Source organism: Camelus dromedarius, chromosome 6, assembly GCF_036321535.1.
Source record: "Camelus dromedarius isolate mCamDro1 chromosome 6, mCamDro1.pat, whole genome shotgun sequence".
In the NCBI taxonomy this organism is placed as follows: domain Eukaryota; kingdom Metazoa; phylum Chordata; class Mammalia; order Artiodactyla; family Camelidae; genus Camelus; species Camelus dromedarius.
Window position 1 is genome coordinate 71,520,269 of NC_087441.1, and position 25,472 is coordinate 71,545,740.

At 33.5% G+C, this 25,472-nt stretch overlaps 1 protein-coding gene across 1 annotated transcript in view; it reads right to left on the reverse strand.

The window, feature by feature from the left end:
• Positions 1 to 24,351, reverse strand: part of EYS (eyes shut homolog) — a 1,182,030-nt gene extending 1,157,679 nt beyond the window's left edge. The window contains 2 exon segments of the mRNA XM_031455943.2: positions 19,641 to 19,746; positions 23,601 to 24,351. Of these exon segments, the coding sequence (XP_031311803.2) occupies positions 19,641 to 19,746; positions 23,601 to 24,351 (857 nt within the window).
• Between the last annotated feature and the right edge of the window lie 1,121 nt (positions 24,352 to 25,472).

Here is a 25,472-nt window from a genome sequence, read left to right on the forward strand (position 1 = left end):
ACTGACACACACATCTGCTGCTTTTTCTTTTCTCTCTCTTTCCAAAGCCTCTTTCTCAGGCTTTCCTGGGCAAGAACAAGGGAGGTTTTCTATTACTTATCTTACCACCCAGCTGGGCTGGCTGACAGATTTAGTTAAGGAATGGTCTGTGCACTAAGGGAGAAGCCTATGATTAAGTCCTTCAGGACTGACTTCTAGCATGATTTCCAGGTTTTTAAGGTCGTTTACTTTCTGGATGCATAATTCGATTTTGCATATTAGCTGAATATAGCCAACTTTTCTCTGTAGGCCCTCCTTGCATTTCAGTCCCTCAGACAGCTGGAATGTCTGAGGTTAAGACAGAGGCTACCTATTCAAAAAGGAACAAGAGGAAAATGAACACATCCATATGCACATGATTACAATGCAGACTAAGTGCTATTGGAATACTGGAGAAAGTTTTCCAAAGGGACACTGTCAGTTCTCTGTGGTCATCAAAACAAAAACAAAAACAAAAACAAAAACAAAAACAAAAACAAAAACAAAAACAAACCTGAAACACTATTCTTCCCCACAAAAATGCCTCATCTTGACATCTTGATCCCTGAAGCTCATATTTAATGTCTCTCACAGCTGTTAAAACATTAGGATTCTAATGACATGACATCAAGAATATTTTAGTCTTTTAATATATTCAATTTTTAATATCTATGGGCCCTTTTTTGAGAACCAAAGCTACCTGACTGATCCTGGATACCTCTCTTTACTTCTCTGATCAAATTTACTTTTCTATGGAGCAAAGAAGAAATGAAATAAAAATTCAAATTCCCTTCTAGGGTGCCAGATACTATATATAACATACTATTAGATTTGAATTTCAGACAATTTTTTTCAGAATAAGAATGTACCATTCAATATATGAAAATCCATTGCTTACATGAAATTCAAATTGAATGTAACTTTTTGCATTTTTATTTGCTAAATCTGGGCAACCCTAATAGTGTAATTCAAATTCTATAATTTGATGAGCTCCATTAAGCAAGCAAGTAGAGCTCCACCAATCTTTTGATTCCGCAAGTAAATTGTATTAAAATGGTGATAATGTTGTACATGTTTTAGGCACAGAAAATCCAAGAAATTTATTTTACAGTGTAATTCTTTCGGTTACACTGTTTAGTTCTTCATGAAATATTAAAATATTTCTAATAATATAAATGTAAACATATATATTTACTTTCCCTTGAAGTTTTCAAGAACATAATATCCCTATGTATCTTGTCCTTGAATATTTTAGGTCAATGAATCTAAAAATAGGATTAAAAAATCAAAGTATGAAAAATATTACACTTTTTCAGATTTATCAGTCACATGTGCTTCCAAGGAAATTGGAATATTATTTTTCCTTCTAAAATTATTCTCTGTATCATTTATTTTTTAACATATTGACTTTGTGTTTCTCAAAGGGGAGCACTTTTTCACTGACACTTGTGAATACAATTCAGCATAAGAAGGAGAAAAATTAGTTGAAATAAGCCTGAGGAATTCAAAACTCAACAAATCTCTCACTATCCTTAAAGAACTTTCTTCCTTCAGCTATACATAGTCATCTTTTCCACCAAGCATCTGTTAAGGAAATGATGTAAGTACATTTTGAAAGATTTTAAATCCCTAGCTTTAGCCTAAGTTTAGAAATTGCCAGATTGCACTGTGACTTAAAATTGTATCAAAGATAAATGCACAAGCTTCTTCCATGTGGCATTTAAAAATTTACTTACAGATTTTTTAGATTGTACATATTAGAGATTGAATATATAATAATGCTTTCTCAGGAAATGGGTGTTTCTAGAAGATTCTGTGGTGACATCATCTTCCTTTAAAAGTACCTGCTTTAAAGGACTAGTGACAAGAAAGAAAGAGTCCACATAAACGCTATCTCCAATTCAGCATTAAAAAGAAGTAAGATCATTAATAATGTTAATCTTTGAAAATCATACTTCTACCAATAACTAGCTATGGTTCTGAGAAATTTTTAAACTCAGAAGTGCTTTCTGAGCTTCCTTTTCTCTAACAGATGTAAAAGGAAGTATAATGGGAGTTGTTATGAGGATTACATGCAAATAATGCATAAAATATGGTTACTACCACACCCAGCATATAATAAATGATAAAAAATAGCTGACTATTATTATTTAATTTACATGAGTTTAAAAATATCAGATGGACTTTAAAATTGATAAAACATGATGTCCTCTATACAACCTGTTCAATCTCCATATGCATTCTGAAATTTCTCTGCATTAGAAACAATATTCATTTAAACATCAGACCTCAGTATTGGTTAAATTTTGTTAGCCAGTCCAGAGACACAAAAACAATTTGAAATTGGAAAGCAACGGAGCTGATATAAAGACTGATGTTATGTTTTAGCATAATCAAAGAGAGGGAGTCATAAAACTCTAGTATTTGAAGTGTCATCCTCATGAATGTAAATGTTATTAAGTGTACTGTCAAAGAGGGAAATTGCTACCTAGATGCTAAATCCATGTAGGAAGATGGATATGGATATAGTATGCAGTTCTGAAAGTAAAGGTGGAGATATAAGAAAGACAGCATAGAAAATTTGTAGGAGCTAAAAATGAAGATGAATGCTAAAAACAGGGCTGCAAATTTACTTGGGGGCGGGGAATTTAGTGGTTTTCAAGGCTTAGACAACTTGGTTAGCATGTCACAACCAGCTCTTTTCTAAGCCACACTTTGATATCAGGGTAATTGACATTGAAATTTATTATGATTCAGAGAGAACATTTACTCCAAAATTGAAAAATTCATGCTATGATCCCATTGTTACTGAGCCCAGAGCAATTGGGAAGAAAAATATTCCTGAGTATACAATAAAGTGTTACGGAAAATAGAAGTTCACTGATTTTTTTCTCTACTTTGAATCACATTTTTGGGTATGTTGCTCTCCATGGAAATCATGTGGTTATACAAATAACTATTCTATTTATAATAAAACATTTTAGAACATTTTAACCTCAAAATAGAGCAATAGTACCATGTCATGTAAACATCTTAGAATATCTACTTTAAACTCTATATTTAATAAAAATTTTCTTATCATTTTAGCTCTAAATGAAACATAATCAGAAAGTAGATATTTGGTTGCATTATGATATGTTTTATGCTATTAATATCTTTTCTATATAGAGAATGGCATATGTCATGTAATTGGAGCAAATAATTCTAAAATTTATATGGAAACACAAAAGGCCCTGAATAGCCAAAACAATCAAGAAAGAAGAATAAAACTGGAGGTATCATGTGCCCTGGGGGGAAGAAAAGGCTACATCAATCAAAATGATATGTTGCTGGCAGCAAAGCAGACACATTGACCAATGACACAGAACAGAGAGCCCAGAAATGAGTCCACACTGAAGTGGACAATCAATCTATGACAAAAGAGACAATAATATGTAATAGGAAAGAGAAACAGCCTCTTCAATAAGTGGTGTTGGGAAAACTGGACAACTACATGCAAAAGAGTCAAGCTGGACTACTCTTGCACATTTTGCACAAAAAATAAATTTAAAATAGATTAAGGACGTAAACAGAAGACCTGACACCATAAAACTCCTAGAAGAAAACATAAGCAATAAGCTCTTTGATATCAGTCTTACCACCATGTTTTTGAATCTGTCTCAGGTGTAGGAAACAAAAGCAAACATAAACAAATGGGACTACATAAAACTAAACAGTTTTGCACACTGAAGGAAACTATTAACACAATGAAAAGGCCTGTACTGAATGGGAGAAGACGTTTGCAAACCACTTATCTCATAAGGGATTAATATCCAAAATATACCAAGAATTCATGCAACTCAACATTTAAAAAACAACCCAATTAAAAAATAAGCAGAGGATCTGAACAGACATATTGTCCAAAGAAGACATGCATATGGCCAACAGGCACATGAAAAGATGCTCAATATCACTAAACATCAGGAAAATGCAAATTAGAGCCAAAATGAGATATCACCTCACACCTGTCAGAATGGCTATTATCAAAAAGACAACAAATCACAAGTGTTGGTTAGTATGTGGAGAAAATGGAATCCTTGGGTAATGTTGGTTGGAATGTAAACTGGTGCAGCCACTATGGAAACATTATGGAGATTCCTCAAAAATTGAAAATAGAACTACCATATGACCCAGCAATTCCACTCCTCGGTATTTATATGAAATAAATAAAACTACTGATTAGAAAAGATATATGCACACTTATTTTCTTCCTTATAGTTATAGAAACACAGAACAAACCAAGTGGTTGCCAGAGGGGAGAGGGGAGGAAAGAAATAGGTAAGGAAGATAAAGAGGAAAAACTTCCAACTGCAAAATAAATGACTCAAGGATATGAATTGTACAGTGTGTACAGTGTGGGTAATATAGTCAATAATTCTGAAATATCTTTGTATGGTGATAGATGGTAGACATCATGGTGATCATTTTGAAATGTATAGAAGTATGGAATCACTGTTCTGTATCAGGAACTACTATAGTGTTGTAGTTTAATTATACTTCAAAAAGAAACAAACTCGGAGAAAAAGAGATCACAATGTGGGTTATCTGAGGGGGAAGGATGGGGAGAGTGAATTAGACGAAGGTGGACAAAAGGTACAAACTTCCAATTGTAAGATAAATAAGCACTAGGGATATAACGTACAATATGATAAATCTAATTAACACTGCTGTATGTTATATACAAAGTTGTTAAGAGGTCTCATCATAAGGATAAAATACTTTCCTAAAAAAAGAAGATGAATGAATTTATTCACCATAGAGCTGGTCTTGATTTACACTATCTAATTACTAAATAAATAGCACATTCCACTACATAGGAATAAACCTGACCAAGGAGGTGAAAGATTTGTATGCTGAACACTATAAAACATTGATAAAGGACATTAAAGATGATTTAAAGAAATGGAAAGGAAATTAAAGATGATTTAAAGAAATGGAAAGATATCCTGTACTCTTGGATTGGAAGAATCAATACCATTAAAATGGCTGTAATCCCCAAAGTAACCTACAGATGTAATGTGATCCCTGTCAAATTACCCATGATATTTTTTCAGATAACTAGAACATATAATCCTAAAATTTATATGGAGTCACAAAAGACTCAGAATTACCAAAGAAATACTGAAGAAAAAGAATGAAGCTGGGGGAATAACCCTCCCAAACTTCAGACAATACTACAGAGCTACAGTAATCAAAACAGCATAGTATTGGTACAAAAACAGACATATGGGTCAATGAAACAGAATAGAGAGCCCAGAAATAAACCCACACTCCTACAGTCAATTAATCTTTGACAAAGGAGACAAGATTTTACAATGGAGAAAAGACAGTCACTTTGGCAAGTGGTGTTGGGAAAGCTGGACAGCTGCATGTAAATCAACAAAGTTAGAACACTGCCTCACATCATATACAAAAATAAACTCAAAATGGCTGAAAGACTTAAACATAAGACAGGATGCTATTCATCTCCTAGAAGAGAAAATAGGCAAAACATTCTCTGACATAAATTGCAGCAATGTTTTCCTAGGTTAGCCTCCCAAGGAAATAGAAATAAAAGCAAAAATAAACAAAAGGGACCTAATCAAACTTACAAACTTTTGCACAGCAAAAGACAAGAAGACAAAATGAAAAGACAATCTGGGAGGAAACATTTGTAAACAATTTGACTGTCAAGGGCTTACCTTCCAGAATATGCAAACAGCTCATACAACTCAATAACACCACCAACAAGAACAACAAAACAAAGAACATGGTCAAAAAATGGGCAGAAGACCTAAATATCCAAAGAAGGCATACAGATGTCCAATAGGTACATAAAAAGATGTTCAATATTGCTAATTATCAGAGAAATGCAAATCAAAACTACAATGAGGTATCACCTCACACCAGTAATAATGGCCATCGTTAAAAAATCCTCAAAGAATAAATGCTGAAAAGGGTGTGGCGAGAAAGGAACCCTCCTACCCTGTTGGTGGGACTATAGTTTGGTGCAACCACTGTGGAAAACAGTATAAAGATTTCTTAAAAAACTAAAAATAGAGTTACCATATAATCTATCAATCTGACTCCTGGCAATATATCCAGAGAAAACTCTAATAATAATAAAAAAAAATAGCATATATATATGCACTCCAGTGTTCATAGCAGCACTATTTACAATAGCCAAGACATGGAAGCAACTAAAATGTCCATCAAAAGATGATTGGATAAAAAAAGATGTGACACACACACACACATACACACACACACACACACACACACACACACACAGTGGAATACTACTCAGCCATAAAAAAGAATAAAATAATGCCATTTACAGCAACATGGACAGACCTAGAGATTGTCATACTAAATGAAGCAATCAGATAGGGAAAGAGGGAAATATCGTATGATTTCACTTCTATGTGAAATCTAAAAAATGATATAAATGAACTTATTTACAAAATAAAAACAGACTCACAGAGATAGAAAACAAATTTATGGTCACCAAAGGGGAAGGGTGGGGTAGGGATAAATTAGGAATTTGGGATTAGCAGATACAAATTACTGTATATAAAATAAAAAACCAGCAAGGTCCTACTGTATAGCACTGGCAACTATATTCAATATCTTGTAATAACCTATAATGAAAAAAATATGAAAAGGAATATATATATATATATGTGTATATACATATATTTATCTATAACTGAATTACTATTGTGCACCAGAAACTAACACATTATAAATCAACTATACTGAAATAAAAAAGCACATTCTTTATATGCAATCTAACATTATGTTGCCCAGTTCTATATCTTTTGAAGGTAATCATGAGGCACACTGTAATATGTTTTTGCTTAATTTTTCCCCAAAAACAAAATCCCAGAGTTGGAAGGTCCATAAAAGAAGTGGTGAACTAATTTGGAGATGGAATACAATGTTATTTTTTTTAAGTCTGAATATAATCTAGGTTTAGTAAACATAACCACCTTGGAAGAATATGGATATATTTGGAAAATCCACATGTCCTCTTGAAAAGCAGTGTGCTATGGTAATCACAGAAGGACAGTTGTTCAATACATCTTTTACAAATTATATTTCCTATATCTAAGAAGAACAAGTGCTTTCATCAAAGTTTCAGAAATAAACATTCTTATGGAAAAGCTTGTGGAACATATCTTGACTTAAAACAATTCATACAAGCTCTTACAAAGTTTAATGAGCTTTTAAATAATATGCCTTGAAGTTTTTTGAAGAACTGTTTACTGATCATGAATTACTCACAAATTATTTAAAATTCACTGCAGTATCTCATTCAATCATACAGAACATAAGTGGAAACATAAATTATCTTCTTTGTATAAAAATGTGATTTCAGTTACAGGCAAAATGAGAAGAAATCTAACCCAAATGAGAGAAAGTCAAACACTAAGGACTTTGTTTTACTGCTCTGGAGAACAATCATGCTGTCTTATTATTATTATATTTCATCATTTTTCATTTAAAATGTGTTATTTTTTCCTACTTAATTCCTAGACTGGCATTTGTAAACATTGTCTTTCACAATAGTGTTGCTTTTCTAAGCTTTTACTTTCTAACTAGTGTACAACGTTTCCAGTATTTCTTCTCTTACATGCCAAAAAGTCAAAATTAATTTCCCTGGATCCAAACTCCTACAGGCCCTAGACTATAAGAAATGGCCAGGGTTTACCAAATAAAACAATCTACCCTCATCAAGTAAGATGAATGGATAAAGCGCAATTCCCTTGGAAAATAAAATCGTATCATATAATAAATACAATCGGGCTAAATGCATAAATTACATTAGGATACGTGCAAGGGAAGGAATTCAGGATAGAAAGTTATTATCATAAACAGACACATAAAAGTGAATAAAACTAAGGGAAAGGAGGTAAGGGATTATATGGTTACAATACATTGATAAGTAATAGATGAAAGTTAATGGATATCGTACTTGCTGTGTCCTTTCTGTGAGGAAGATAAAAATTATCTGACACATGGAGATGAGGTGAGGGAAACTTTAGATCAGTTGAACAACAAAAATAACTTTGATATTTTGGAAAAGTGGCAGTAGGCGATCAGAGAAGTTCCTGTTTAAGCATCTAAAAAGGAAAGCAAGTCACTGTTGAGGGTACGGATGAGTCTGAAGGCTACAGACATATGTGTAAAGTCAGAAAATGTTGGCATTTCCTCCACATGTTGGTTGGTAGCCTTAAAAAGGATCAGAGAAAACACATGATCTGAATAATCCAAATAGAACAATATGCTTCAGAGGGTACGACAGCAGTGTGACACCGGGGTTTTGATTAATTATGAAAGAACAGAACCATTTCACGAGAGGAAATTAACAATAATCTAGTGCTTTCTAGATGCCAGGAACAGTATTTGCATGTTAAATACAAGATCTAACTCACATTTTTTCAACATAATGTTCTTTTTTTTTTCCTTCCAACTACCTCACATAAAGAAACATAACTTCAGAAAAGTTAATTAAGTTTCTTGGTCAAGATTAATAAACAAGAGACATGGAATCATTTCCAAATCCTTGAACTCAACAAAACAATTTTCCAAGCGAAACAGCCTCCTCAGGAGAAAAAATAAAAAATTAACGTGGGCTCCAAAACTGAAATGTAGAATGATTCAGAAAGTGAAAGGGTTAGAGGAACAACTTAGTATTTCAAGATGATGACAAGTTCTTGGCATCTTTGTGGGTGTGAGTTGCACTGTGAAATGATTGTGATATTTGTTGGAGTTGAAGGAGTCAAAGAATTTAAAGTAAGATCTTAAAATAGTGGTAATAAGATTTGCAACAGAAAGATTATAAGCGAGGTCCTGGATCCATCAATTAATAATGAGGGACCAAAAAGACAGTAAATGAAAACACTAAAACAGTAGCAAGTCTAATGTGAGGTGGCATGGAGCTCAAAGAAAGGGATTTTGAGAGAGATGGATAAAGCGATAGTCTGATAAACCCAATTATTGGCTCAGAAGAAGGAATCCTGCCCTCGTGGTGCACAGTACATGGTAGAAGTGGCACCTTTGCTCTGTCCAGCTGAGGAAGAGGAAACCAGAGAATCACCTTTATTTCACAGGATCAAAGAGAAAAACCAAAACCAAAACAGCAACAACAAAAAACGAGTTCTGTGGTAGACAACAGAATGGCTGTAGCAGTATTTCCATCTACGGTTAGAAGTCCTTGGGTTTTGGTTACAAAAACAAACTGCTACCAAGTGAGATTTAAAAGCTACCTCCTTTCAAAGCAACAAGGTCCTACTGTTTAGCACAGGGAAATATATTCAGTAGCTCATAATAACCTATACTGAAAAAATAATATGAAAAAGATTATACATATATGTGTATAACTGAATCACTACGCTGTACATCAGAAACAAATACAACATTGCAAATCAACCATACAAACAAATACAACATTGCAAATCAACCATACTTCGATTTAAAAAAAAAAGCTACCTCCTTTCAGTTAGTTAACACTAGTCATCTTCCATCTTTCTGCCCTTGGTCCTCTTATGTATGCTTGGTGGAGCTGTAGGTTCACTCATTAACAATATTTTAAAGCCTAAAAGAAACTCTTGAAAACTCAAGATTATAGGGTTAAATTTATATACGCTATCAAACTTCTGTGAGGGGTAAAATATTTCACTTGAAAATAAGTGAATTTTCTATAAGCAAGTGTGAAAAAAAACGGTATTTTGAAATTAACATTTTAGATTTTTATCAGAATTGTACTGGCTTTTGAAAAGATTTACATGACAATTGTTGTTATACTTCATTTTATAAATTCTGCTCCCCACCTACACACACACACACACCCCTCCCTCTGCATTATCATCTCTTCATGAAGTAATTGAATTTAATCAGGTATTGTGTCCTAGGCTCAGAAATAATAAGCGGTTATAGAATTTTGTAGAACTGATCACATGAATTCAGAAAGCTAAAAGTGATGTTTGCTCTGTAGTTCCCACCATATCAAATGAAATTCTTCATTATACAAGTATAATGCCTATTAACAGTTAACAGACACTTTTTTTCAGGGGAAACATATTAGGATTTCTATCCTGAAGGAGGAGTTGCTTCCAAAGAAGTAGGCGTGGTGGAATTAGAGAAGCTTAAGTTCTTGGAATTCTGCACCGGAAGTGAAATCTCCGTCCTTAAACACTGCATGATGGGCTCATCTGCCATGATGCGTGCTCTTTGCATTCTATTAGAAAACAGAATAAACTCTGTGAAAAGTGCTCCCTAAAAGATCTAATCTCATGTATATCCAGTATACCAAGTATAGCTATAAAGTCAGTCTGCCATCGATAGGGAGGCAGACACTGCTAGAATCAAATCTAACATACAAGTGACAGAAAATAAATTAATTTCTTTCCAAACTTACGCAATTGGTATCTCATTAAAATGTTCATCTTAATTTATTGTCTCATATTGTTTTAAAAGTTACTCTTTAGCTTGATGAAGAATTCCACTGAATCGAGACACAATTTGGTATCAAAATGTATTAATTATTTGCAAACATTTGTCTTGAGCCAGGAAATGTTCATCTGTCTCAGGCCATTTATAAAACTGCTCCTGAACCGAGACAGCGGGGGGTTGATAGAGATATCAGATGAGCCTGGTCATAATGAAGTAAATTGTGAAAAATGGAATTTTTGATCACTGTAATCAACTCAGCATATTAAAGAAATCAAGTATGAACAGTTCTACCGAAAGGGATGTTTATAATACTTTAGCAATTCTTGCACTGGGATTCTATAGCCAGCATCTGAAACTGAAATACCATTAAGTATCAAAGGCAAAATAGAGTAACAAAATTATTTATAGATTAAAGGTAAAATGTTTGGTAAATTCAACTTTCTAGATTTTCATTTTCCAGTTTTTTCACTAAATAAAAGTTGAAGCCATATGTTTAAAAATGTCACTGTGCCTAAAAAATAAGTTTGTGGCTTTTCCCCATAAACACATTTCAAAGTCCCAAGTTGGAGTAATTAGAGAGCTTTTGCATAGAATTTTATAAATTGTCACACCTGTTTAGTTAAACAAGGAACTGAGACATGCAGACTTCACCAGAATTCTAGAACTTATTAAAAAAGACACTGTAGCAGCAGAAATTATTTAACAGAGGAAAAACCTCAGTAATTTTCAGGCAGTCATCAAGTGACTTTTAAATCACTGAAACTGACAAATCAGATGTGGAAAGTTATCACAATTATATAGGCAGTGTAATTGCAACGCATAGAACATCTGTCACTAATGATAGCCAATTCAGCACTCTACAAGGGGGAGGCACTGGTGTGTTTAATATTACAAGGCTTAAAGTAGTTATTATACTTTCTCACCTGAAAAACAATGTAATCATGCAATTTTCATAGCTGGTATATAAATTGAACACATTCTGAATCCAAAATAAGCCAATATTCATATTACATATGTGGCCATTTGTAGCAAGACTATACCTTTCATTTTTAAGAGACGGGGCACAAGGTAACATAAATATTAATTATATGTCTATATATATAACAGCAAATGGCTAGAAAAATATAAAAATAATTATACTTATCACCAAGCATATTAAAATACTTAAAAATAAATTTAACAAAATTATTTTTAATGGGCAAGTCCCTTCCCCTGAAAGCTAGAGAATATTGCCAAGAGAGATTGTCAAGACCCTAAATAATTAGACCCATGTATCATGCTCATAGATTAGAAAATCGAATATTGCTAAGTGGTTATCCTCCTCAAATTGAACGGTACGTTCAAACCAGTCCAAATTAAGATGCTAGCAGAAATTTTTAGGTACATTTGCAAATTGATTCTAAGATTTGTATGGAAATGCAAAGTATCTAGGTTAGCCAAAATTATCTTGATAAAGAAAAAAGAAGTTTAAAAAACTCATACTGCATAACCTCAGGTTTCATTATACATCTATACTAATCAAGAGAGGGTGTTATTGGCTAAAGGGAGAATCAATAGATCGATGGAGCAGAATGGAGAATATAGAAACAGACACATGTGTATGTTTAATTGATTTTTGACAAAGATGCCAAGCAAATTCATGGGTAAGGAGAGTTTTCCACAATTCTGCTGAACAACTGGATCTTTTTTATGTGAAAAAGAAAAAGAACATTGATTCCTACATTATACGAATCACAAAACTTAACTTTGAATGTATCATCAACCTAAAGTGTAAATCTTTGAGATGAATATATCGGAAAGTATCTTTATGTATTTGAGATATGCTAAAGTTACCTAAAGAAACACAATACCCACCAAAACATAGAAGGGAAAAAAATGATAAATTGGACTTCATCAACATATAAAACATCTGCTCATCAAAATACATGGATTAAAAGATGAAAAAGACAAGTGACAGAGGTAAAGAAGCATTTGTAATACACGTATACCACTAATTACTTCTATCTAGGATAGATAACGGTTTTCTACAGATCAACAGATAACTTAAAGAAGACAAAGTGAGTAAGCGTGTTTCTCAATGTCTCTAGATGCGATGAGCCTACACAAATTGCGCTGACACTGTGCCACTGCTATTTAGTTAGCTTGTCACCAGAGACACAGCAGGACATTGGCTTGAGATCAGTATCACTAGAGGAAAATCGTCCAAGTTTTGATTCTATTTCCACCACTTCCTCAAAAAGTGAAAACAGAGATGAGATTAACTATTTCATGGGCTTGTTTTCTTATAAAAGGAAAAACACATAGTAAATAGTACTTAATAAGCATTCTATTTGCTGAATAATAACAAGAGGCACTGAAATTAGCATGACAACATACACGTTTCATAACTTTAGGTAAATTAAATGCCTTGTTGGACATTCAAGCCTTTTCATTTGTAATCAGTTTATGCTCTCATTCACCAACACGAGAAATTAAAACCTTTGTGATCATCCTGAGATCTCATAATTATCAATGATTACCACTTACTAAATGAATAATATATACCAGATATTAGTAGACTCACAACTTGTCTTGAGACAGTTTGAAGTGGGATCCGCAGCACTTGGATGCACTGTTTTGCCAATCAGTCAAGAAGGATATACCACGAATGGAAGGGCACAAAAAAATCCCAGAAGACACAAAGGAAGCTTCAGTCCTTTATTGGGATGGAGAAGGGTAGCGAAGGAAATCATCAATGTCAATGACTGGATAGAGAACCCTTGCTGTTTAGTGCTGTGTAACTGTGGGTTACGAAGTGCTTAGACTACAGGTCACCATCAGTGCTGGTAATGATCACAGTGACTGGAGAATCAGGAAGAAAAATACCATAAAATAAAATAAGGTTTGACAATTGTAAAAATAGTAACAATCCAGAGTAAAGGACATCGGCTCCTTCCTGGTCAAAAGCTAAAAAAAATCATGTAAATCATTCAGTGTAAATATTTGCCATAATTTTAACTCCAGATTGTATGAATGCTATGCCGTAGAGTTGATTGCACCTGTAGAGTGCCTGTTGGCCCGTGTAACATGATTCACTATCCACAATACTCACAAATTACACTTACAGGACTAGTTCAATTCTCTACCTGGCAGGGGGTTAAAGGTAGGGTAGAATTGACTGAGATTAGTTTTCCAACTTCTATCAGAACTGAGTTTCAAAACAGGATTAAAGTTCAGTTATTAAGAATGAAGAAAGTTAAGTCTGATTTAACTCCTGCTAGCTTTCCCCATTAACAAAATACTATTCTTCACAAATTCTACCCACTGGTAGGGATTTTGAAGATGGAGTAATTTACTCTATCTTGAGAAATATTCTGCCTACCTTCTGCTTTAAACTGCTAATTAAATGTCATAGTATTCTTCATTAATCAGATTAGACCTCTTGTTACTTGTTGGAATGACACCTGAGGTTATTACAACCTGAAAAATGATTATTTCTCCAATGCCATGGATGGTTTCCAAAAATCATTCAACTTTGTTACAAAGATTACAGTGTGCCTTGCAAATAAGCCTTCTTGACTCTTGAAACTAAAATTACTTTTTGTAGCTGTAAGTAAGTACTAAGCTGAGACTGAGAGTTTGTTTTCTGACAATCACTTATTCCTATATCAAAATCATATTTGAAAAGTTTTGAAAATAAGTCCAGAACTGACCATATGTAGCATGAAAATTTTACTGGTTCCTTAAATTGCTCAGAAATACATTAAAATTTTATGGAATAAACCTTATGAAGTTATAAAGTTAGAGAAAATCACTTTATAATGGATACATAAATCTTATATAACATTTTCAAGTTAGGAATTACTCAGAAGAATACATTTTTATACTGCTTTAGATTAGACCTTTACTTCTTAATTTTGCTTTTATAAGGTCTGTGGTTTCTGTTTGACCTCATAACTAATTATTCTTATTCATACTTTATCACAATATTTGAGGTGCCCTAAAAACAGGAATATATTTTTTCTCAAGTCTCACTAGTTTTAAAATAGGATTGGTGTATTCCACACCTTATTTCGCCGCAGTCTTGATTTAAATTTGCATTCGCTGCGGGTTGTTAAACTGCTTCTAGCATGATAGCTATAACTTCCCAAAAGACATGAGTTCCAAAATTCTCAGTTTGAAGTGAAATTCAAGAGCAATGGAAATTTGACATAAAGGCTAATTTATGTAATAATAACTAATTGATAGGACACTGGAGATATAAAGTTTCTGACTTTTAATATGAGTCTTTGGAACACCAAACTCTCAACTTATTTCTGAATTCTGTTTCATATATCAGATCGTATACATTAATATGTACAGATCATCACAGTGGTCAAAAAGATTATACATTTATTAGTTCCTTAAAGTTTTTGAAGAAACTAATTAGGAAATACATCTCAGATCACTGGATAGATAGATGGATAGATGCATACGTACACAGATGGCTGGTACATGCACACACATATGCATGCATGCATACATACTTTGTAAGTTTCAAAAATGTGATGCTTCCTGTACATTTTTGGCTAAGGCTTTAAGTCAAAGAATGATACCGTGCGTACCAAAAAATATTCCAATCTATTACAGTAACTAGACCTTTAAATAGAGTCATCATCCTGTTTTGTCCACATGAAGTGAAAGTTTAACACATGAAGTGAAAGACGCAATATTGCTGAGACAGAAGTTCTCCCCAATTATCAAGTTACCATTTGTCCTGCATTTTCTAACCAAGTACTGTTATTCACAGTAGCATGAAAGTAAACACGTGGGTTTGACAGCTCTCTGTTTTGCACTTTAGGTTCTGCCATGGTCTTTTTTAGGACATAGCAGTATTATTTTATCTTAACATGAGGACAAATTGGAAAGTTTACCAGTGATAACCTACCTCTTTTCTCAGTCCTTTTCAGATGCAAAGTGTATTACATCTCTCATTTAAGGGCAGTTTGTGGATTTTGAAAACCTAGCTGCCACAAACAGCTGCCTCCTTCTTATCTCAGCAGGAGAAGGATCTGAAAACTGTTGATGGGAAGTAAGCTGGTTCAGTGGGACGACAGGAAATTACGGATTTTATCCAGTTTTTATATGAGACACAAACTGAGGCCAAATACTCCTGTCATAGAGTTTGTAGAGAGTTTATATATTCTTGCTACAGAATTGGTCATTTGTTGTATGATATAAATCAGGGGTTGGTAAATTCTAAATTGGGAGCCAAATATGACTTTCCACTGATTTTTACATATAAATTTTTATTGGAACATAACAAAATTCATGTATTTTCATACTGTCTACAGATGCTTTCACACTACAATAGCAGAGTTGAGTCATTGTGATAGAGAACATATGGCTCTGATCCTTTACAGAAAAAAAGTTTGCAAGCCCTTGGTATAAATATATAACCCTTCACATTTTATTCTGTACTGATATTTATTTCTTATTTTACAATAAATACTTAAAATGCAATAATATCCAAAGTAATTTACACTTTTAAATTTAAAAAGTATGTTTCAAACTTATGTTTCCCTAGAAAGTCAGGCATGAATATGGAATTTGCCCCTAGACTATGTCACTTTAATGATTCACCACTGAGTGTAGTGACATCACTGACGATATGAAATCAGAAGACACATGTTAGTTAAAGAACCATCAGCATCTATTTTAAAAGGATCTGGAGAAAACTAAAATCTGAAAAAAAAATGTACCCCAGTGTTTACAGCAGCACTATTTACAATAGCCAAGCCATGGAAACAACCTAAATATCAATCAACAGATTACTGGATAAAGAATATGTGAGATACACACACACACACACACACACACACACACACACAATGGAATATTACTCAACCATAAAAAAGAATGAAATAATGCCTTTTGCCATTTGTAGCAACATGGATGGAAATACAGGTTATCATATTGACTGAAGTAAGTTAGACAGAGAAAGACAAATATCATATGGTATCACTTATATGTGGAATCTAAAAATAATGGTACAAATTCTATTTACAAACCAAAAACAGACTGATGCACATAGAAAACAAATTATGGTTACCAAAGGGGAAAGGGCAGGGATGGATAAACTAGAGGTTGGGGATGAACAGACACATATTACTATATATAAAATAGATAAACAACAAGGACCTACTGTATAGCACAGGGAACTATATTCAATTTCTTATAATAACATATAATGAATAAGAATCTGAAAAGAAAAATATATATGTATGTATATGTATAGTTGAATCACTTTGCCGTATACCTGAAACTAACATTTTAAATCAACTACACTTCACACATAATTTTTAAAAATTAAAAAATTAATTTTTCCCATTTCTTGGGAAAAATTTTCAAGGAAAAAAAGTTAGTAATTGTTTTAGAAGACTCCCTGCTTCTGAAGATTTAGGTGTAGATGCAGAAGGTATCTTTACATTTCACTCTGTGAAGTGTGTATTTTCCTTTAGATCAAATAACTATCCCAAAATTATTTCACACATATTCTCTTGAGATTTTCTCCACACATAAAACAAAGTAAAATGATTATAAATGTGTAGGCTCAATTAGTAGAATAAATTCACAGAAAGTTAAAAGATTCCAGGTTAATAATTGTAAAATCAGAGGCTTCAAAAAGAAAATCCCTTCATTTGAATAATAGGCTTGATTTTTCCAACCAACTCATTGAATTAAAAATAGAACTTTACAAGTTTATTCTGTTGAAGGCAATACATCTGACATTAAATATTAAAATGCTATTGAAAAGTCAATAAAAATGTTCAAAGATAAAGTTATTTGAGTTCTTGTTCTAAAATTATAAATATTGTTAAGTTTATCATGATACAGACATTGTTTGATCAAGTTGAGAAAAGGATGGAAAAATATACTTGGAATTTATTGTGGTTCATACAAATTCATATTTTAAAAGCAAACTAATTATGTTTACACAATTGGAATAGAATCTATAGTTGCAAACTTTACAAATTTGAAATATTTGTAGGACAATAAATACATTTTTTTTATGATAGAGCTGATATGAAAAAATAAAAAGTGTCACATAGCAGAATGTGCTTTCTCTCACTGCTGTCTATTAACATTTGAGTTTTAGAAACGTTTAAACTTGTGAAGAATGACTGAAAATAAATCCAAGTGTCTCTGGGAGGTCTTGGTATTTTGGTGAGAGAACCCTGTAAAATTGGGTTGCATCTTGTTCAATATCAGCCATAAGCACTTAATTTAAAAAAAATAATAAATTAAGCACAAAAACAGTTTTTGAAAGTAAGAGTTGTATTCATTTAAAAAAGGACATTAAAACTTATTCTTGCACAATACAATGAAGACACAACAAATTCAATAAATGTAAACGTTCTCAAGATAAATGTTATAAACTGTGTTTTGGAAAGCTGGACTTGTGAGAAGCAACATTTGAGGAGGATCTTGTATTTCATAGACAATTTTATGTGCTAGAATGTAATGGAAATCAATTGAGAAGACTTACAGCTTGGCAGTACCCAAGTTTCTCCCAACATTCAAAGAAATCATATGTGGAGATAATTTGTTTCATGAAGATTCTCTTTGAAAATTTTGGTCAAAAAGTAATTCTGAACAGAATAAAACTGTAACCCCTATGGAAATATTCTATCAATTTAAAATCAATTTATTTTATACAAAAATAGAATGAAAAACACTTTCCATTTAGCAGACTTCCCTTAAAGATTAACAGGAACCTCAACATGTGTTCAGTGAAAACATCCTCAATTAAGAGCAGAGAAAAGTCAATCGATGGCATTAATGACTTCACACTTATTAATCATAAATCAACTTTGAAGAGGGTATAGCTTTATGAAAATTAAAATAATAAGACAAATACTAGCAACTTAGTATTAGAGATAAATTTGGCTAAACATAGTTTCTGCTTGTATTATTTTACAATGTCTAAATAATCAATATAGATTATGTTTTAAAATGTCCTTTTGATTTGCAAGTTACAAATACTTTCCTTGGGAAGAATTTTATGTCAAAAAGTAATTTTTGGATAGGACTACTTCATATGTCTGCTTACTTAATGAAACTAACTTGCTGGTAAATAAATGAATATTTCAAATATTATGTATTTACAACTGCTTTTAGATTCCTCTTTTGCTCAAAAAATGCCACAGTTTGGTAGATATATTATATGGTCTTCGTACATCTGCAGCCTATGATAAGCTATTACAAAACATCTTGTGATGCATAGCCTATCTCAAGGAGAGAGATGACCTGATGGGAAAAAAAAAAAAATAAAAGAAGACCCGAAAACATTTTTTTGAAAACAGTTGTTGGAGTTCTTACTGCCTGTGTTGCTACCAGCCCCTCCCACTGTTGGCAGTGGCTGATATGTTCTACCAACATGTCAAATCTCCCTCCGCTAGGTTAGGTGGAAGGATCTGCAAGGAAACACCATTCTCTGCAGTTTAGGAGTCATGTATCTTTGTTTCACTCCCACAAAATGAATCTTTAGGTGTCTAATTGTGGCTGGTGACACCACTGCCCAAAGACGTCATGGAGCGGGACACACACACTGATGATGAGCTATATATTCTAGGAAACAGGGAGCTGTAGAAGAGCTCAAAAATGAGATGTGGATGGTTAACACATTTTCATCGTTTAAATATTTAATCTATGAGATAGTATTGGTTTAAACAATGATTTTACTTCACATCTTTCAATTCACTTGAGGAGGAATGAAACATTTTTGCTCTTCTGAAAAGAGGATTTGTCTGTAATGACATGTTACCTAAGGAAATATGTTACATATAATTGAAATATGTTACTTATAATGAAATTATGTGCAAAATATGCACTATTTCTAAACATATTTTAGTACCTAAGAATAAACTCTATTTTATCATGGTGAAAACTGGTCAACTGGTGTCCAAACGCTTCATATATTATGACATATTTAGCAGAATAAACATTTGTTAAGCAAATTGATTAATTAAACTTACCCCTAAAAACAGTCAAAATATAGAACCATTAAACTTGTATTTTTCAGGATAAATAAAATGTCCCAAGTTTAATTTGAAATAAATGACACCATTAAAATCATTTGTGTATGCATGTATATAAATTTATACGTGCACTTTTACCTGAAAAACAATTCCTCACATTCACAAATGAAACTATCTGCAGTGACAATGCTGCAGTTTCCATGGAAACAGACATGTGGTTGACATTGGGCAATTATTTCTGAGCAATTTATGACTATAAAAATAAAAGAAAATTAATTTTTCAATGAGATTAAAATATGTATATTCTATCTATATAGTTAGTTATGGTCATCAATTTCCCCCAAATTCTTTAATAACAAATAATACTAAATTTTTGAAAACTGAAATTCTAATTAAGAAATAGCACTTCATGATGATATATTTAAATTAAAATGAAAATTAATTCCAGTAAATTTGACATCAGCTTTTCCATCCTCTGTACACATAGTATAATAGTCACACATTTTTCTGATTGCTGATGTTTGAGCTTTAGTTAATTTTTATGATAATTTGAATATGTGAATCATGTTTTGAAAGTAGATAATATTAATATATGTAAGTACCAATTCTTCAACATACACCAGTAGCAGTGAAGTGGTAATTTAAAGTGACATAATCAAATATATATTGTATCTTAGTCCTACCACTGAGCCAAGGTAATGATTCAAACAAGGAAAATGTGAAAGTATTATACCGTCTGACCAGGAACCAGGACATAAAGTTTCAGTCAAGCAAGAAAAATAAGCTCCAGAGATCTGTTGTACAACATTGTACCTATTGTCAAAAATAATATATTTTACACTTAAAATTTTGCTTAAGAGGATGGATCTCATATTAAGTGTTCTTTCCACAGTGAAATCAAGTCAAATCAAATCTAATCAAATCTAATCAAATCTAATCTATCTAAAATTATTTGGAAAAAGAAAATTCCACACTTCTTTTCTGCTTTATCAACTTTTCCAAATCCCACTTGTATAAGCTTTCATGCTCTTACTTTATCAAAAGCCATAACCTTGCACAGCATATTTTCCTATGTAACTAATCATCTTATAATGTCCTATAGAGGGGAATGTGCCTAAAAAATACCAGGGCATGACAAGTGGACAGGTATCACTACAAAACAATTGCACAACAGAAACAGACTCACAGACACAGAGAACAAACTTATGGTTACCAGGGGATAAAGCGGATGGGAAGGGATAAATTGGGAATGTGAAAATTGCACCTCTTGGGAAGTGATGGAAATGTTAGCTATCTTGATTGGGGTGGTGGTTTCATGGGTGTGTACATCTATCAAAATTCATCAAAATGTACATCTGAAATATGTGTAGTTTATTGTACAGGAATCATACCACAATAAAGGTGTTAAAAAACAAATCCTCCCCTATAATTGACTCCTGCAGACTATGCACAGAGGCTAAAGTTGGCACTGACTCTTTAAGTAACAACTGAACAGTGTTGGTAATATCTCTTCACTCATTTAGAGCCAAGGAAAACCATTCAGTCATCTGCCTTGTTTTTTTAACTGACTTAACATTGCTCCCAGCATCCTTAATGCTGAGCAACTGTTCTCACTGAAAGACTATTGTCTTAAATAAGTTTATTTTCTCTGGATGTAGTTATTTGGCTGCTGCAATTAAACACAATTTAATTAAAAAGCAGTTGCACAAAATTTGGCATTCTAATAAAATTCTTAATTTGATTTGTGAGCAGTTTTTGCTCACAAATATAATTATATTATATAAATATAATTGACTGCCAAGATATTTCCATACAAAAAATTAAGGTAACAGTAGGATGTACAACTGGTCATGTTCAGTTTCAGTCCAAGTGAATGTGAGGGGCTAAATTGTGACAAATTCTTGGGTTGAAATCCTAACCCCAGGACCTCATAGTGTGACTGTACTTGAAGATGGGGTCTTATAATAGAGAAATAATAAAGGTTAAGTAAGGTTAAATGAGGTCACTAGCTTGGGTCTTAATCAAATATGATGATGTCCTTATAAGAGAAGGAGACAGACATATACAGAGGAAAGGGGTTATGAAGACAAAGGGGGAAGATGGGTGACTATGGACCGAGGAGAAAGGCCTCATAGAAACCAGTCCTCCTGACACCTTGACTGTGACCACTTAGCCTCTGGAGCTTTGAGAAAATAAATTTCTGTTGTGGAAGCCTCTCAAACCGGGGTTCTTTGTTATGACAACACTAGTATACTAACACGGAGAACCTTCTCAGTTTCTTCGGTAATTCTACACATTTCTGTATCTTCTGAGATTTAAAATTAAAGTCATTCATTGTTTATAACTAAAGTGGCATCATGGTATATGCTCAATGTTTTAAAAATAAATAATATCAGGTACTTCTATGGTGTTTAAAATTTAATTATTTTGTGTAAATATTATCTACTGCTCTGTTTCTTATATGTAAACAAAAAACACTGGGGAAAAAAACCCCCAAAACATTCCATGCAGTTAACAATAAAATCACTGAAATAATATTCCATGGTATGTGATTATATCTATGCCAGCTAATATAATGGTAGGGGGTAGAAATTTTCTGGACAGATATTCTTCAAAATTCTTTGCACGGGTTAAAAAAAAATGTGTGCTTTACAAGCTCTCAATTATAATTACTGTTTCATTCACCCTACAGCATAAATTTGAGTGCTTTAATTTTTCTGCAGACCTGTCTTAATTTTAATTGTCTGATATACTGTGTGTCGGGGTCATTTTCATCTTTTATCACCAATGCCGGCAGAGTCAAATGAGAATTCAATCCCAGTTATACAGACAGGATGTTCAGTGGATATTGCTGGGATTAATGTCTGAAATGGCCTCAGTACTTCCCTACTAGAGAGTCTAAAATTATTCTTGAATGATTGGCTGAGGTGAATTTTGCAGCCTACAGTGGTTTATAGAGGTCTTCTGTTACATTTTATCACACAGTCTCCTCAACTCTGGCTCCAATGAAGTCTTCCCAGGCACACTAGGAAAACGTTGTTGAAACGCCTAACGTCTGTCCAACAAAATTGGTTATACCCCTAAGCCTCGTCCACTCTAGTCCTATCAACTGCCCACCCTCCTTCCCCAGTCGTGACCAAAATGCACCACTACTTCGCTCTGTGTTTTTTCATCCTGCCGTTGACAGCCCATTGTTTGTTAACACGCCAGGTATTTCCCTTTGTTTGTTAATAATCTTTGTCTTGCCTTTGTAAGTTACTTCTGTAAGTTCCCACCCCAGGTCTCTGAACTGTCATTGAGAGAAACTCTTTCACATGTTCCCAAACGTTAAATGTTCCCTACATTTCTCAATGCTTCTTTTCACTTTCCTCTAATGACCCAAATTCCCTAGTAAACTTTCAAATAGAAATAGTCTATGTCTCTTAAATCCTCGCTTCAAACTCAGGCAACAGAGTTCACATTTGAGCTCAGGTTGCCCTTCCTCTGGCTTCAGCCACTCATCAAATATCTTCCTTTCACAACCTTTCCTAATCACTGCTTCTCATTTGGCTTATTATCACCAGTTAATAATTACATCATGCTCTTTCCCTCCTTGTTACTCTGATCTGTCATCACTTTAAAGGTGCCAAGCTAACACCCACGAACAGGATTTTTGGTACAGCTACCTCTTCTCTGATTCTCCCAAGTGACTTCAGTGCCCTCCCCCCAATAACATATTACCTTGTCTTCTTCAACTCAGATCCACATTTTATTTCTATTTATCACCCAGAACTGTTTGCTCCAAATACCTTGGGAATTTAATTTAATGAATAAAACATATTATTCTGATAATCTTAATTTTTTAAATGAGACATTAAGAGTGAATTGGGGGAAAGATGTGAAAATAGGTTAAAACTTATAATGTTTTTAAGAAAATATCTTTAAATAAGCAAAAATTTTATTTTAGAGAATGCCTGGCAGGATTTTTATATGCCTGGAATCCAAATTTAGCCCATTCTAAAATATCTACTCAATTTTTCAAAATGTATCCAGTTTTTTAGTAACAGTTGATGAATTGTCTGTTTTACTATTTTAATAGAATTATGTTATCTAAAAAGATCATCTTACCTGTAAATGGTGGGAGACAGATACATTCATATCCTTGTTTATTCCATTTTTCTTTTTTATTAATGCAATTGCCATTATTTTTGCATGGTTTATAAGAACATGCATCAAGTTCTTGGCAGTACTTTCCAGAAAATGGAGGCGGACAATGGCAGCTGTATGTCTTGCTCCAAACTTCAGTAAGACATTTACCACGTCCAGAGCAAAATTCTGAACTCGGATATTCCTGGCAGAACTGCTCTTTTACTGTCACGTTTAGTCGAAGTCCCAGCTGACAAAGGGCTGGACCACTTGCCATTACTGTGATAAAATAGTGTGTCCCAACACTCAGCCACCTAGGATTAACAGTGTGCATTCCGTTTAGTTTGCAACCAAAAAGTAACTGATCCTCAGCTGTGGTATTTTGCAGACAGTCAATGAATGATACTTCAGAAACATTCATCAGATTTATATCTGGATATCGAAGAGATGGTTCAGAAGAAATGACAAGGATGTCTCCTAATTGAATTTGCAAAGGGCAAATCTGGGGAACGACTTGATTGCCTGAAGTATTCATTTTAGAAGTTCCGTCTCCAAACCAGCAATCTCCATAGAAGTCCATGCAAATATTTCCTGTTAGTGTCCAATTCACCACATATGACGAGGGATGTGTATGCCATTCCTCCACTAGGCGCCGTTCACATGTGGTTTTTCCACTTATAAACGTGCTGTGAAGAACCACCATGCTCACAAGCATAATTAATTTGTGAGTCATTTTGGGAAATTGTACTTTGTGGTCTATCATGAAGGTGTCATAAAGAATTGCTGCAGAATGGGCTTGCCATATTGCTGGAAATTTCTGAGCAGAAATTTTGTTCAGGGATTCCTGGGACCTGGCTTTTTTTCCCCTTATTCCCAAAGTGCAAGTAGATGTGATGACTGGATTTTGATCGGTAGCATTCAGTTTATCCCTTTAAACAGAAAAAAAAAATACATTATTTCTGAAGTTTTTGCTGCCTTACTGAGCGATGTAGAAAATTCTTACCTGCTTCCTGCAAGGACTGTGTTAGCAGCAGCTAAGCACTTTTTTTGGGAAACAAGACCAGGAAACATGTGGTCAAGATATGTTGTATCTTGTCCTGTCCTATATAACCACCTGCTTCTGGAAACTTCTGGTATCATTACATAATTAACCCAGCAACTTACTGTGGTCTTTTATACCAAACTCCAACCTAACTGAAACACAGTAGTAATCAAGATCGTTCTTTTATCAATGGTTTTAATATTCCTCAAATGCAAGTATCCCTTTTGATTAGTTTTAGAAAATCTTTTAAAAACAACAACAAAAATAAAAAGGTTTCAAATGTAATGTTTATGCACTATTTTCATACAAACATAAAGCTTAAGTTGCTTTTTAGTGACAAATCATGTTCTTGTAATCCAGGAGGTGGGAGCTCCCACATATGTAAAATACTCTTGGAAGATTCTGCTATGCAAATGACTAAACTGAGCTTGAGTCTTCCCCCCAGTGTCTGTAGGGATGGCATGTGGGTTGTAGGCAAAGAGGGAAAAGGAAATATAAAATGGTATAATGAAAGGATGAGACATAGAAGTGGGAGTAACTTTCTCCTTCACAGCTCAACACTGATGTGGAAGGAGGGGTCATGGGTCACGGGTCACTTCTGTTAGAAAGCATCATTACGCTCAGAGGGCCAGAAAACAAATAGGGATTTTGACATTTAATATATTAACTCAATTTTAAAAAATGGAACACACATGGAGAGTTTTCTCTATAAATCAGTTTACTACTTAAGAAATAAACTGTAATCCTCACAGCAAAGCTCAAATTCTGAGAAATAAGTGGGATAATGTAAAAGCATGACCTCTGGATCTAAG